This window comes from Hylaeus volcanicus, chromosome 8 (assembly GCF_026283585.1).
Source record: "Hylaeus volcanicus isolate JK05 chromosome 8, UHH_iyHylVolc1.0_haploid, whole genome shotgun sequence".
In the NCBI taxonomy this organism is placed as follows: Eukaryota; Metazoa; Arthropoda; class Insecta; order Hymenoptera; family Colletidae; genus Hylaeus; species Hylaeus volcanicus.
Window position 1 is genome coordinate 9,696,654 of NC_071983.1, and position 17,176 is coordinate 9,713,829.

Genomic DNA, 17,176 nt, shown 5'->3' on the forward strand with positions numbered 1-17,176 from the left:
CGGGGAACTTTGAAAAACAGTGGGAGGTGTGGACACACTCTGGGGTCCTATTTATACCGGATTACGCACGTTGTCACGCACAATCGTGCTATTCGATGGGAGGGCACGATGAAGCAGAAGGAGGAGGAACGCAACAGCTGTTCAGGTCACGAGGTAGGGATGAATCACCGAAAAGTTTCCACGGGAGGGCGAGCAACAGACGACGAAGCAGTGTTTTCGATTCCGTGGTCTCGAGGTTTCCGCTGCTTGGAGTCGCAGTTTTCTACGGCGCAAAGCCGGTCGCGTTTTACTTGGCCGACATGACACGCGCTGCTGCGCCAGAGCAAGCATGCGAGTCGTTTCGTAATCACTTTCGATTAATGGGTGCGCTCTAATTAATCCTGCGTTCGCGAACGTTGCCTCGGGACGTCGCAGAGTGGTCCAGAAAGCTGATTTTGGAGTAGCGCGATCATCTTATTGCGTCATGACACCCCGGATTGTCCCGCGAATGGACGACCTTTTCGCATTTGAAGAAACGATAAGAAATCTTAAACTGATGTAAATTACTTTTCATTCGGCACACAAATTTTAGATATTTAGGATGGTAACCCTAGTCTCGATCAAAATGGAGACGATTCGTTCGAAAACAACGGAATTGGGCGCGTGAATTCGCGTGCACGAGCCGTAAATAGCAGTCGTAAGAAAATACACGATACCAACGTCAGCGGTGGAGCCAAGGCAACACAACCTAGGATTGACGTAATCGCCTACCGTGCGTATGTAACGAGATTCGGTCGATAAACGATAAACACTCGACGCGATGTACAATGAGTCCTCGACTGGCGCGATTAATTCGTTCCCAAGTTTTCCGCGTAACTCGATAATCGCATAAATACGACGCGTAGTGCGAGAAGAAAGATTGGAACCGAGTTGAGAATAACATGATGTCATTTGTAAGAGAAACGTGGCCAGTGTAGATATTTACCCAGTATTTACTAATTCCATTGAAATCTAATCAAATTGTACGAATCCAAGGACGAATCTTTGTACGAACTGCATTGAAAATAAATGGCGACCCAACCCCTTATCAACCCTTTGCAGAAGGGCATTTTGGAGCAAGTGCATGGAATTCTCTTTTCCATATGTTAGTTATACATATATGTATATGCTGAAGGTTAATGTCGTTTACCACACACAGTGACCCGATCGACTGAGCGCGTATATGCGTCAATCATTCGCTAAGGTTGATAAGGTACATAATTGTATTTCAGAGGTGTCCATATCATTTTGTCAATGTCCTCCATACACGCGAATACAGAATATGCCCAAGGAGACAAGCGATGGCATGTACGAATTCGCGTACCTCAAGGACTCCCTGTACTCGAACAGAATGTCGAAATGGGCCTGTTCCCGGCAAGGTCGACCAAGTCGTCGAACCTCCATTCTATGACGCATCATCGCTCAGTTCCTGCAGCGTTTCCGGGTGGATATCTTTCCGAAAATATCCTACTTACCACGTCGTTGGAATTGCCAGTAGAACCAACAAAAATAGGCAAATATTGTATTTCAATTTTAAACAGAGAACAAAGACACTGGATAGAAATGACTTCCATTTGTGCAACGTGATATTTCATTTTACGATCCAGGTGGTAATTTTACATCGAACAAACATGGAATCAAAAGCTGTTCGCCTTTCGCTCGAAATTTTGTATCCAGATAAGAAATTTGCCCATTTCAGCGAACCCGGTTCACCTTTCGACTCGCGAAACGCGCGCGCGCCAACCTGAATGGCGAACGTGCTACAAGAAGCGTAACTCGCGATCGCAACCAGCCATGCTTACCTTTCTTCGACTTTGCTCCGATCTTCAGTCGGGACGGCCACGTAACGAAGGTGTTCGTTTCCTCCATAACCTGCAACAAACAAGCAATCGACTCAAACCGGACCGAACATATTCCTCGTGGACGCGTTACAACGTTCCGAAAAACGCGAAAGACGATCGCGCGATATATCTCCAGAACTACTCTGCTTTTAATTCGTACTCGCGTTTAAAACACTCGTAATCGAGGCATGAATCACGGAAACCCACAAATTTTGATCGATTTCCATGTTTCAAGTTCTGAAAATGTTTATTTTGCTGAACCTTGCCAATTACAACCAGAAGAAGAGTGACCTTCTGTTAGGAGAACGGTTCACACTTTCTGTACGAACTACCATATTTTTGCGAAAATAATGTGAAATATCGTTCAGAGTACTTGTAGTACATCGACTCCGGTTCAACCCAGAAAGCAACGATCCCTTCCAACCGATTTTCAGCGATTTTCGTAAAGTTGACGCGATCGTCTACGCGTCATCGCGAACATGCCGAATCGCACGATGTTACCACGGTCATCGTTGTCAACTGGTGCGTCTCGTTCGAGCCTCGATTCGCTGGAAAATCGGCCGATTCGTCGATGAGGTCGCAAATGAGGCAAAACGAACGATCGAGACGGCAGCGTACAGGAATCGCGCGACGGATTTTGCGCTTTCTTCGCGGTCACGGTTTAAGTATCCTGGTTGGCAGAGAAACGGCCGGACATGGTGACTGCGATCTTTTCGGACCAGGGTGGAAAGGACTCGAACGAGAGGAGACAGCTCCCGGTGATTTACTTTCACTCGACTCTATCGAGACCCGCGGAACATCCCGGCGCGGTTGTCCGCTCACTTCATCACGACTGAACGATCAACGATCGATGATCGACGGGTTTCCTTGCAGATTTTGCCACGAAACGTATCCAAGATCCTTTCGCTCGAAACACTGCTCGACTCGGAAGTGGAGTCGAGTTGCGTTCAGTTCTGGTCCGTCTTCTAGATCGGAGCAAACTTTCGCGCACACTTTTCGCACCTTTGCTTCGCGATTCACACTTTTTTCTTATTATAGATCGAGTAACTATGGATTACAGCGACTGCTCGCGACGACGCGAGGAAGTAGAAGATTTTCGACGTTCTCCACCGTGACCCGGCGAATCTCTCGAAAGAAACGATCTTCGAACGGGTGCGCCGTGTCTCTCGTTTTCACCGCGTCGGGATCGCTGGCACGACTGACTGACTAACAGCAGATAATGTAACGGGACGGCTCGGTGAACCGCCTCCCACTCGCTGGCTGTTACGACTTCGTTCGTCTCCTTCCCACCGTCTCCTGCTTCCACCAACCCTCCCCAGGAACCACCGGCCACGCGAATGCCGACGAATAACCTAGACCAGCGTTTCCCAATTTTCTTTAGTCACGGAACAATTTTAATCTCGCAATGTATTCGCGGAAAGTGTGCATTCCGTCTTGGTTATTCGCTTTTCAAAATTAAACACGTGGATTGATCATTTCTCCATTGGTTGAACGATAAAACTCAATTAGGGTAGTGAAAATCAACGTCAAGGGTGAATTATCTAGTCTATAATGATAGACACCAAAGCAAAGGTCAAGATCTTATACAGTTGTCAACATTGAAACAACGGATGCGCTTTGAGAATAAGGAGTAGATGTAGCAATTGATCAGCGTGTAATTGTAATAGTTTCCTATTACAAAGTTTCCATCAGAAATTCAATTGAAGAAGCAAAAATCCTCTTCAGGAATACATTACTCGATCTCTAATGACAGGCATCAAAGTAAAAGTCAAGATCTTACATAATCGTCAACACTGAACAACCTACGATCGTCCCATCGCTCTTATTCGCACGACTATCTATGAAAATAAAGAGTAGATGAACAAACACCCGATTAGCATACAACTATAATAGTTCCCTATTCAAAAAGTCAGCAAAAATGTTGTTAACAATCTAGTAATTTCAAAAAGACGTCCAAATTGAACGGCTTGGCAGTTCTGGTGTCGACAAAAGAATTTATGTATGAGTATCGAGAAGAGAGCCAGAGATCGCACGTTGTTGGAAACTATTTACAAAAGAGATCTACCAAATCGTTGATGCCATCAGTACAGTGCTACCTGTACTTTTCCTAAATGTACGTGCGATGTATAGGGTCTTTCAAAGCCCCGCCACAGGTGATATCCTACCCCTCAGATATGCGAAATTTATTTTTGTTTTATCTCACTTGTTCCAAACTATTGATCGCAATTGTTTCATGTAAAGCTCGTGTACATCGTGCGGAAGACAGTTTGGGAAACGCTGACCTAGACTCCGCCCGATGGAGACAATCTCTCTCTCGTTTCCGCCTCACCTTGAGCAAACCCGACGCTGCTGGACGATTTAAAGACCGTGGTGGACGAACAGGTAGTTCTTTCGCGCGTCCCAGCTGCGGAACTTGCACTCCCTCTCGGACAGGTGCGGCCCGCGATTGTCCAGATTTACTCGTACCGATTCCTCCGACCGAAAGGGACGTCTCAAGCAGGGGTAGTTCACTTAGGCCCCCCAAAGGTGAATTTTGTCAAATCCTGCAGGACTTGACGATGTAAATAAAATAAAAATCTCGAGAATTGATGAGGTTATCGTGATAGCGCTGTAAACAGTAATAATAACAGAGTGCCACTGGTTACACGCGATAAATTTATTAGAATAAAGAGAAATGACTATAGAACTCTAGAAACTGTTAATTTTATATTTTTGCGTTGGTATTGAAAAGTCCTCCAGGTTGAAAAAATTCGGTTTTATTTGAAAACATTGATCGAGCAACCCCTGGTCCCAAGCGACGAGCAAGCGAACGTTTGACGCGGCCAAAGCGGACTGACGAACCGAGGGGTCTCCGAAATTCACAAAAGGTATCTTAGCTCAGCCCGGTTGCAACCAATTTTCTGGAATAACGGATCTAATTCCCATTGATTCGGAGGTAGGTATACGCGGTGAGTCACGAAAGTATCCGTACTACCTGCTGATTGCAAACAGTCAGGTATGAATTTTGTAATGCATATTCTGTGGTGTACATGTTATTCTCGTCTATACCGTTACATGTTTATGCATTTATGGCAAGTGAAAATATAGGAAAATGTACGGAAATCCAAAACAATCCAAAAATATATAAAATATCAACTATAATATACGTATTGCTTTCATATAAATTGCAATTCTTTCTTTGTACCTGTGAAAATGTGAATTTGCATAAACATCCTCTATATATCAAACAAGTTTGAAGTCACCAGGGTAATTTCGAACGCGAAACAGAACTGCCAAAATGGCCGGGAGTCAAGTATGGCGTGATTATATTTTGCAATTCGAATTACAGTGAAACTATATAAGTAATTTCGATAGTATCGATAATTACCGATGTAAAAACAGAAACTCGTGACCGTTCTCCATTCGTTTACGCTAGCGTCTCTAGAAGATAAAGTTAGAGAGTATTTATGTATTCATAAACAAGATACACGGTGCACATTTATGCAGAACACGTTTCAAAACTATCGGAATTAGTTCTGGTATATTTCCTTCGCCGGCTGGACTATCTGTATTCATCTCGAACAAGGAAAACCGGGGGCAGGAGTGCAAATTTTAGCTGTAGACCGTGTTCGTACGGAACGCTACCTGGAATAGCGCACGGAAGGGAAATTTGCGAGCAGGTAATACCATAAATGTCACGACGCCGAGCCGATTTGCCCGAGGAAAATCCAGACGTCCGATTTCTTGTTGCCATTAAGGCGTGTTTCCGCGAATTCATTCGACTTCCCAAAAGCTCGTGGTCATAGAGATTCTGAAGACCTCGAGGCTCTAACGGGAGAAACGCAGAAAATTGTAAAGTATGAGCACGATGAAAATGGACAATTAGGTCTGTGTATCGCGTGCTCTGAAAGAGCGTAAACGTTGAGAAACGTGGCCAACGTTTTTGCCCGGCGACAACGTGAAATCATCACGTGTTTCGCGTTTTGAGGAGGATGGTTGGTAACGGAATCGCATCGATGATATCGATAACAGATGTTAAAGTATCACTTTATATAAAGCCGCGTTGATAGCTGCGCGAAAGTATTAATGCGTATCGATTACATAGAGCGTGTACTTAATATCGATCTTCGATAGTGATACATTTACAACGAATACAGCTACCGATACCGTATAAACCGAGCATCGATACTATCGTAAATGTATCGAAGGTAGGAAACGAAATGTAATCGAATCAGGTCATTCCACGTGAAACTGTACAATCTTTTTACCGACTTCGGATTTCCCTAAATCCGAGATACGTTGCAATCTATTCGTCGATCCACGATTCGCAAAACGTTAATAAATTCTTCGTGAGTCGTTTAAATATCCCATGAACATCCACAGTTTAGTTATTACCTAGTACACCTTGCAATTACTCAAAGTTTCTATCATCTATATTGATTAAAATCGCGTTTCCCACTTCTGATACGTTTACAGTAACATAGACGCTCGTTCGGTATTCGTTCCAAAAGCGTCGATGTACAAGCTCGATAGCAACTACCAGAGGCTCCGAGTTGCCCGAGTATCAACAATTCGCATCGTATCGGCCTCTCGGCCGAGGTCGACGCCATCATTGGCAACCATTCGACTCGGGTACGAGGAGTAAGGATCCTTCAGCGAGGATTCTCTTTGGATTAGCCTTCGACGATTTGCGTACCGTTAACCGTCTCTGTGGAAACCATCGGTTCTGCGAAACGTCCCGATCGAGCTTGAATTCCAGTTTTCCTCGCGAGAGCGAAACGCTCGGCTCGCCGAGGATCCGGAAAAGTTGGCAGCGTTGGCAGTGGGGATAAATCGAGCTCGAGGTCCAGTGACTTTCGCTAAAATTACGTGTCGCGTGTAAAACGGTATTTCGGGAAGACCGCGAACACTAGCCCTCGCGACCGTGTCGAAAATATATCGCGGGGGAACCTCGGATCGTTTTGGAAAGCGAAGCTAAGCGGATTCCTCCCTTGGCGGCTCTGTAAACCTGTCATGGACCGCGTAAACAATGGCGAGGAATTATTAAGATGGTCCACGGGTTTGTTCTTTCTTTGTAGCATTAGTCTTCCACGACGCTTCCAACCGATTACGTTTATCTTATTTATGCGAACGATGTATCGCCGTGAAGGTCTCGAAATACGCTGTATTTCACGTCACTTTTTACACTAAAACCACCGCCTATACCTACTTAAAATGGTGGAATATATTATTGTTTCAGTGTTAATTGGCAACTCGTTGTCCGACTAAATATATAATATTAATTTTGAGTATCTCCACTTCGAATAATAATCTCTACCTGATTTTCTATAATGTTTATACAATCAAATCATTGTATATGAAATCATTACCATAATTTTCACTTCATCCTCATTCTCGGCAAAACTACGCCTAGCGAACGAGAATACAGGTAAATATAACGCATTTTCGTCAATTTAAAATTTCTCTACAAAATGTCCCCTTAAAAATCGTCGCGGATTTTCCAAATGCATCAACATCCAAAGAATCGTGAGGTCGACATTCGACATCAAAAGGGAACACAACGCGCAGGTGAACGTGAAAGTTCGATCACCGCAGAGTCCTGTACCAAGGTACTTTCTCGTAATGCGACGTTAAAGATGGAAACACAATATTGCCGCGTCATACGAGCAAACACGAACACGCGTCGCCTTCGTAAACGCGAGAATGAGTTAGCAGTTGTTTTTAAAGTGCTCGGGGAAACATTGTTATCGCCAGCGATGGGACTGATACGATTACGTTTTCACGATCGACCCACAGCGCATTCGATTCGCGCACGTCCTGTATGTGTACTGCATGGCAATTCAAGTTACACCTGTGATACATTCACGCTTAAACAGAGCTGTAAATGAGCTCGTAATTTTGACTTTCCTTGCGTTTCCGTTTACGATAGCCGCGGCTTGTTTTAATCGCAAATATAGAAAACACGATAGCGACGTGAATCGTTGGCGGGTAAGAAATATCGGAGTTAATATAATTGCAGTAATGAATTAATTCTTAACGATAAATGAGTCACGTTAACGGGTTTACCTAGAACGGTTACTTGAACTGGATGAAACAAGATCGAGGCATCGGTACAAATCGATAGCAACTTGGCAACCGGGGTACTTTCGATAGGAGGTATCGAGACGTATCGAAATTTCAGGTAGTTAGCAATAATCCTTGACAATTCGACGATTATTTAGTTAAATGGTACGAAATAAAGTAAAAAAAAATGGTTCAAGTTGAAGGCAATTCGACACTCGAAGTATTTCTGATAGAAGGAAACGTATCGAAGTCTCAGGTAAGTAATAGCAATTTCACCGATGCTTGTATTAACGAATACTTGTTCTAGTTAATTAACCGATCGGCAACGTCTCGCGTATGGAGCGCAAATGTTTTTTAACGCTAGCAGGAGGAGCGAGGGGAACAGAATCGAGCATGTAGCGCGAAGTTGCGAGTAAACCCGGTCTATAAATAATCGAGCGGTGTATTTCCAGGCCCCCTTTTACGCAACGTGTCAACGATAAGGATAAGCGCGAACGTTGCCTTCGAACTCGTTGGCGAACGCGCTCGGCCCGTTGCATTCGACTACGTGCTCTACGACGCGTACTTGGTTGTTCCTACACGTAGATCAATCCCCACAGACAACAAATTGGCTCGAAAACGAAATAATTAAGGGACCACACGACTTCATCGATTCCGCTCCTCTATTGCATAGATTTTCTATCGTATCTCGAAAAAAAAATTATTTCTTGGTTACCTATACATCACGAGTCAATTAACGAGTAAAACGAATAACAAATAACCTCAGCCTGCGAGGTTGTTAGATGTTTCAATAAGGAAACATGACTTTGCATGATCCATGTTTATCGAGTAAACGTTGCTCTTATCGATGGTATCGTATCGGTGGTTAATAAAATTTCGTCCAATAATCAAATAAAATGTCATCGTCGACACGCCCGGAACATTCGGAAACAAAAATGTTTGTAAAATTATTTTTAACGAGTTCCCTATCGCGGACATTGTGCAATAGAGGATTTACGGAATCCGCAATCCGTCAGCCTTGATCGGGACCGTGGACTTCTTCTCGTACTTTTTTTTTAACGGAGCACTGATTGAATTGCGGTTGTATACGCGAATTGTCCCGAGTTGTCTGTATACCAAAGTTGCACAACAGGGCTCATCGTGTTTGTAAATGAAACGAATTAATCGAGCGAATAAATAAACGCGTCGGTAGCGGGCCAGATGAATTATCGAGTGATCCCACGGGCTGGGAAGTCGCGCGAAAACAGCCTTCGCTCGGCATCGCATAATCGCGAGGTCGAGAGGCTTACCGTGTCGTCGGATCGATTGCATTCGAGCAACATAATGAAACTCATACGAGATAAAAATCAGTTTTTATCTACTGAAAGTAAATCTTTAGATTAAAGGAACTAGAGGTCGCGATTCAACAGGTTTCCTTCAGCCTGATCGAGAGTTTAACCGATGGCTTCTTCAAATTTTATTATTCGTTACTCGAATTCGATGAAAATTGTAACTAGAGCAATGTTTATATCGCGTTACTTAATTTTGCCTGTCGTTACGCCCAGCAGGGAATTGCGCAATCGCATTATCCAACCATTAATAAATTAATCATAAGAAGGAGGGACGCGAGCGGCGCTATGACACGAGTTATCGATGCTGGCGCGTGTTTTCGTCGACCAAGAAAATATCGAGCAGTGATACGAGTCAACAACGCTGGCGTATGGTCGATTCGATCGATTTTTGGTCGAAGGAATATCGAACGGATCGAAATCGATGGACCACCAGCTTGTATTCTTATCAAATTCGCGACGCAGCTGCGAGAAGACGTTTCGATTATCAATTATCTCGTTTTTGGCGATAAAGTACATTCGACCCTTTGACTGCGAAAGGTGTATAGATCCGACCTCGAAAGTTAGACTCTGAAGATTGTTTAAATTCGCCAAATCAATTTTCTTGGTATGCACAATTTATTCATTCGACATACAGTTTCAAAAATGAAAATTAAAAATGAAAAGCATCGTTAACTGACAATTACTCGTTTGCGATTAAATATTAATAAACAATGGATTTTCGGCTTTTTGATTCTTACTACGAAAGAATTTCGATAATTCGATTTTTAATTTTTATTTTCAAAACTAAACGTCAGATGAATAAACAGTAAATATAAAAGAGTTTCGTTTTATTATTCTCTATAAGATGTGCCCCTTAGAATTTCCAGCAAAAATCGTCTCGCAGTCAAAGGTTCGAAGGGTTAGTATCGGATCGAGAGAAACTCGTCGAAATTGGCGGAGATTCGAGCGGAGGACTCACACTCATTGTCATCGCGTTAGAAGAGTTACAAAGGACGATGAAACGCAACTTACGTTATGAAAAAACGTGTCCGCTGTCTTCGGTACGGCATTATCACCTGTAAACAAAGAAAAGTTTACGGTTAGGGTACAACGAACTCTCGTCCTTTTTTTTTCATTTCTTTTTCAATACATTCCTTTGTTGGAGGATCGTACGCGTGGACGACGGAGCGTTTAATACGATACTACCTACAATACATAAATCAAAAAGAAGTAACCTCGGGTACGTTAAACTGGTTCTCAAAAAATAAAAATTAGAATATAGGCAGTGAATGTATGTCGATGCACGACAAAGTCAAACACGCTACTCTTGACGTGCACTTTTATTTATTCATGAAGCACGAATCGAAGATTCGAATTTCACATCTGATAAACTTATAAGCGAAAATATCTGGGGTGGACAATGTTCGCCTATTCTTTTATTAGCTATACATTTATCTTGCCTATAAATCGATAGAACGTCTTGGTGTCATTACATGCTTTCATTCGCCATGCATCACGCGAATAAAATTTTGTCCATCCCTGTTTTTGATTGCAAGAGTTCCTCGAGCTGTTTTTCGGCGCAATATCGAAATTCGAGCGTGAATACGACGCGCGAATCTCGATCAAAATAAACGTTACGATCGCGGCCAGCATAGCATCTGACAAGTCCTTGTAATCCCGTTTACAAACAGATAATCTATTTAAATCGTAGCGCGACGTTCCGCGTGGCGCCCGAAGCGATCCATGCTCGAAACATAGATACGCGCGCGAGAGGTCGAATTTCGAGGAGAAATCTCGACGGGCTACGATCCAGGATCGAATTAGGCACCGATGAGCCCCCGATAATATTTTTGGGGGAAAGAAAAATTTAACTCATTTGTACAAGAAGAAGGTTAAAAAAAAAAGTATACATTTGTTACAGATAGTATGAGAAATTAAAGTTGTCGATGAGATTAACGTTACTGTGATGATCTATCTGGGAGAATGTGTGTAGAAATTAAAATACGGTAGATCGCAAAGTAGTCATACGCTAAACTCATGCCGAAGGCATGTATAGTATTGATATTAACTTGTATTATATCATGAATATTAGTATTAGGGGGACCAGAAAGTAATGCCGTTTCTTTTGCATTAAACTCAAAGAAATAAATTTATAACAAGTTTTTATTTTTAACCAATTATGTAATCACTCCCGTTATGAACAACTTTTTGCAATCTGGTGTGCAAATTTTCAATACCTGATAGATAAAAATCAATTGGTATACAATGAGCTGATAAATGATAAACAAGTAAACATTCGCCGAAACGACATTACTTTCTGGTCTCCTTAATATATTATTATTATTATATATATTATGTAATATTATAAGTACCAGTATTGATTTGTGTACTGTATTGATTTGTGATTTATCCTCGGTAGCATACAATCGTAAGTGCATAAACGCTACAATTGGATTCATCGTTAAATACAAGTAAATTCGTGGGGCTGTTTCAACGTTTGGGCAACGATCGAGTGTGCCATCGTGTATCACGAGTATACTAATATTGCCATATTGTTTCCCGATAAACGTATCTGCACAAATTTTGGATACTTTCCCCTAATCAGCATACAAACGTAAGTGCATAAACCCCGCGGTCTACTTCATCGTTGAACACAAGTAAATTCCTGGTGCTGCCTCAACGTTCGGAGAACCAACGAATTCCCTTGTTTACGACACGGATGTAAATACCAGAAGCCAGTGTTTCGTGTTTGTATTCGCGGGTCGAATTCAAAACTAATTGCTTGAAATTGATCTCCCGAAGGCCGTCCGTTCGGCGGAGGCCCCTAAAGCCCCGTGGCTTGATTCGGCCCTGATGGGAACGCGTATCTGTTTATCGCGCGTGATAGGCTCACCTAACATCATCTGTTCCAATTTGTGCCGATCAACGCGAAATCTCTCCTGGTGCAGATCGTCCGGATTAACGATTCCCAGCACAGCCGCGATGTCCCGCAGCTCCTCGCGGCTCTCGGACCCCGATTTCCCGGAGATGCTGGTCGCCGCGGTGCCCTCGGACGTCTCGGACATCGTCTCCGTCGCTCTTCTCTCGTTTTGTATCACCTCGTTGGGTCTCATCTCGTCCAGATTCCTCGGCAGCCACGCTACCCCGATCGGTCTCGATCCTCTGCGAAACACGCGTGAACCAGAGGTTCGTTAATCGATTACGCAAACGAACGATAGGGTCGTCCACGCGACGATTTCCCGATTTAACGAAATTCGAGTTAAGAAATCGGGGACCATGGTAAACAAACGACTTTGGAACGTTGCCCATGCGGTGCCTCGTGTACCCTCTAGAGGCAAAACAACTTTACAGTTTCTACAATTCGGAAGATACAGAGTTTAAGAGTGTTTAGAAGGGGGTAAGAAAATCGCGACTCGACGGGGGTGCGAACTTGAGGCATCTCCCTTTACCCCCAGCGTCGGGTGAGTCGTCGGGTGTCGCGTTTGCCACGATTACGACTGCAAAGTAATCACCGCGATGGCTTCGCGGAAATCGTCCGTGCAGTTGGGCCACGATTACTTTCTAGTCGGTGACCAACGCGGTATCACGTTTACCCCGGCACTGGCGTACCTTGCTTTCCTCTCCCTCAGAATCGGGTGTTCTTCGTGTCCTGTTTCCACCTGCGGTGCCGCGACGCACGGAAGTGGCGACTGGACACAGACGGTCGGTTCTCGGCAACGAGCGCGCAAACAGACAGAGACGGGGATGCCGGTGAGCGTAGCGCCACACTGCCGATTTCTCGGAATTCGTGGCGAATTTCGGAGAAGAGGCTCGGCCAGCCAATCGGAGCGTCGATGCCCGTCGACGATTTACCCGACCGGCGTTTTTCTTACCCCCCAACCGAGTCGACAAACCTCGTCTGTCCTCTGCCTTTCCTATCGCCTCTCTCGCTCCGATCGCACCTCGTCGCGCTCCTAGACCGACACCTCTGCCATCGAACGCGTGCAAAAAATTGTTTTTGCTCGGAGTAAGCGCGTGTACACCAGTACGCGTACGTGACTCATATCGTGTCCACCGTTTCCGCGCGAGGAAACAATGCATTCGCTAACGTCGGCCAACGCTCGTGCCCGAGGAACGACGCGCTACGTTAAAAATCGCCTGTTCCAGGGTAGGGAGAGTTTAATAGAGGTGCATCGACGATTCGCGACGAGTTCATCGCGAGCAAGTTTCAGGGTAAGCGGTTCCAGAGACTATAGATCGAACTGGAGGACACCGACACTCCTACACGGACTTTTTCAGGGTTAACCCTATGCACTCGGAGCTATTTCGTTACAGAATGTGCAAACAGGAATCACGTCGTATTACGTAATGTAACTTATAAGCATGTCATTTACTATAATGATACTAGAGGTTATATGAATCTTTAGACATTGAGGAACATATTTTTGCAAAAAATCTAAATTTTATACTATTCTAATACGTGATAATGTGTGAAACAGTCATAGGTATCCATTGATAGATCTTTTAAGTTGCAATATTCGGCTTCCTTGTTTATCTTAACAAAATGCAACGTGCCGTACAATATACGTTCCCACATATTACTTTTCTATACAAATTCTATTCACACATACTTTTTCCATGTAACACAAGCTCATGTTTGTTACATGTACCTTAATACACGTATCATATTTTTATTTGATTTTTCGTGATATTTAAATAAAAACCTTCAAGGAATCATACACTTTTACAAATTTTAAAGTTTGCCTGGATTTACGATGTCCCCTCGGAAGAGACATTCGAATGCAAAGGGTTAATCCTTCGCGAGATGCAGGAAAAAAGTATCCTAAGTGCAATTATCGAGATACGCACACCGAATAGGAGCTCTGCAATGCATATCCCCACTACTATCCCAGTCTTTCCTTATCGTGTAGCGACCCTCCATATGTCAACGCAACTATCAAGGTTCTAGTGCGATGATCGAGAGTCTACTGTATCGATACAATTGACTAAACACTAGGATTTAGCACAACTGGCTCCATTTTTTAATCTAATGCTACCATGTTTGTTGCGAAGTCTGCTTTAGCATCCAAAAGCGTCTCCAACGACCAACACACGTCCCTAAACGATGTTAGTACTAATCTTGCGAAAGTCGACAATGGTCACTGACTTCTAGCAGTTTCTACCGATTTTAGGAAAGCCTCTACCACCGTCGATCATCATATTTTAATACGGAAGTGACATTCCACCAAAATTATCTCGCTAATCACGTACTAATTGTCAAAAAGTGGTACTGGAGACCCATTTCAGTAATTTCCGGTGTTCATCAAGGTTCTCGGTCCATTGATATTTATCCTTTATGCGAACGAGTTCTCGGTTTCTATTTGTGTTTAAAATAATCACTCGGTTGGACGCCTTGATAATGTAATCTGATATTCATGGGCTTATAAAATGACATATCAACTGAATAAATTTTCCATCGACATCGATGAATGCGATTTAATTAGATACTCTCGTTACAAGTATTCGATAATATTCATTTGTTCAGTAAATATTGTTCCTCTGGCGTCTGTTAATGCTATTCGAGGCTTCGAAATGATCAAGGATTTAACGTTGAACTTCACTGTCCAGTCTAATCACATTTTCTCACTGAGATGGACATCTGACAATGAGTATAAGTATCTTTTCGCACTTGGAACACTTTATTTTTGCCTTCTTCTATCTAGAGCATTTCTGAGATATCTATCGCATGAAATATGACGCACGTTGGACGAGCTCTGTACATTTGGGAATACGAAGAATATTATCTTCCTTAACCTATTTAGTCAAAACTCTAAATGGACAAAGTAAACGTTTAACTATACCCCACGAAATGAACTTAAATTCTTTGTTAAAACCTTGTTTACGAGACGCCCTAACTTTCTCCAGTCTAATGCGAGTAGGATCGCCAGAAATGGTAAATCCAAACAGCATTGGAGCATCTGTTGGAAATTAAAACGAACTTCTTCAAAATAAAACTCCACTATTTTCCTCTCATTTCTCCACAAATAGTACGCTACTCGTACATAGTATTTTCAATTCTTACGCAACGGATAAACAATTTTACTTTCCTATCCATTTCAAATAAAGTCGACAATTTATTGTTTACCGTTCGAAGTAACACTTTCCACCGACTCTGGGCGCGATTCGAACGTTCTAGAGAAGTAAATAAATTAAATCCAGGGCTACGCGAGGCTGCCAGCTAGCCACAAGAAAGTCAAAGCGCGGTTTCCAGTTGCAACGCGTAGGAGACGAATAAGCAAAGATCGAACGGAAACGAGCGTACAAACCTTGGAGTGAGTCCGACGACGGAATCCTCGACGGGGCGTGATAGCGTATGTTTAACAAATGATAGAGAAGACGAAGACGAAGACGACGAGGTGAACAACGAGGAAGCGACGTGGCACCGGGTACGATCCTTTGCCACCTGCTTCCGGCAACTGTTACCTCGACACGATCGCGAGATACTGCTCCAAGGAGAGCAATCTCGGTCTTCCCGTCGATCTTCGTCGTCTCTGTTTCCGGCAATAATTACCAACGATCCCTACCGATTAACGCCGATTCCAACGACTCGACTGGCTGCTTCCAGAGTTAGGTGAAATTCCTGTCTGTGTGGATCAACGTTTCGAATGGCGAGCGAAAGATAAACAGTGGGAAGAGATATTTCATAGGAAATAGAAGGAGAAACTTCAGAAGTATGAGATAAGTAAAGAATAATTTACTTCTTCAGGAGCAAGAAGTTATAAATTTCTATACGCTGACTTAACTTCTTAGCTACCACTCGAATTAAATTTTGCATATCTCTATTTCGTTGATAAATTTATGGAGTATGACGATCCTTGAAAATAGATACAAATAAAAAATATTCTAGAATAAACACATATTAATATTAGTAGTGCGTCTATGTCAATATACTAACTGTTCCTTATATCTGTGTTATAAAATGATCAACCTGGAAACATTGTGGACAGTCTCTGGATACTTTGCATTACTCAATTGTTTGCACGTGTCTTGGTAAATTAATCTTCGAGAAACTCAAAGATACGAATATGATATCCAGCACGTTTACAAAATACGGACATTCTAGAGATCAAGATCAGAAAAGCGTTTGTCTCTGTCTCTGTACAATTAAATACAGAAAAGAATTTAAATGCAATAAATTTTCATGTAGTACACATTGCTTATTCTTTAAAATTACTTTCAGACACTCGATCACGATAAGATTCGTCATCCCGTGCCTAGGTTACACGCATTATGTTTGTTCTTCATGTACAAAAAGCCATGATCTCGATTTACAAGTACTCTGAGGATCTCCTCAGAAGAGGAGAAGATTCAGAAGATTCAGAAGATTAGAAGATAGATGTGCTCGGCTAGTCTCATCCCTACCTCTCGCCAAGGTGGAAACGTTAATCGTAACTGGTTCCCTACGATTCATTTCACGCCTTACATTTTATTCCTGCGGTCTAACATCACGTGTCCCGTTTGACAGATTTCCAGTTCGACTTAGGCTCGTTTCGCATACGAGGTAACCACGAATAGACGCGTATCGCGACGGACTCGTGTCCCCATCGACGGAATCACGCCGTTTTAATTCGCAGTTTGCGGCTGTTTAAGATTGACGTTTGCGGCGAGGATCACCGACCACGCGTCGATTTGAAAGCCAACTGAGGGAAGTCCCAAGAAACGCGAAATACTGCTTCGTAGTGCTCTCACCCGTGCCCGTATCCGCCTCTGCCTCTTCGCGTCTATGCACAGAGACCGCCTTATCTTGCTTATTTTATTTCACATGTTCCGCGCTTTCACGTCGCGCTCTTTTCTTTCTCGCCCCTCGTTAACTTTCGCTTTCGATCGCTCCTTCTTGCGTCTCCCTGTCCCGAATAACCCGGCAACCAAATACAAATCAGCGCAAACATTTTCTTTTCTTTAGAAGATTTAAGCTAATTAATATTT

The 17,176-nt window shown here is 43.2% G+C and overlaps 1 protein-coding gene across 6 annotated transcripts in view; it reads right to left on the reverse strand.

Annotated features, from left to right (window-relative positions):
• The window catches only part of LOC128880929 (protein bicaudal C), a 33,105-nt gene extending 17,410 nt beyond the window's left edge, over positions 1-15,695 (reverse strand). Inside the window, exons 1-4 of one of the 6 annotated variants that reach the window (XM_054131495.1) lie at positions 15,517-15,695; positions 12,105-12,373; positions 10,244-10,287; positions 1,821-1,890 (exon numbers count right to left, since the gene is read on the reverse strand). In XM_054131495.1, the coding sequence (XP_053987470.1) occupies positions 1,821-1,890; positions 10,244-10,287; positions 12,105-12,324 (334 nt within the window). In that variant the 5' untranslated portion in view covers positions 12,325-12,373; positions 15,517-15,695. Of the gene's footprint in view, positions 1-1,820; positions 1,891-2,360; positions 3,067-10,243; positions 10,288-12,104; positions 12,374-12,820; positions 13,092-15,516 lie in introns of those variants that run through there. The other 5 variants (XM_054131497.1, XM_054131496.1, XM_054131494.1 and 2 more) reach the window with 5 other exon arrangements.
• Positions 15,696-17,176: the final 1,481 nt, after the last annotated feature.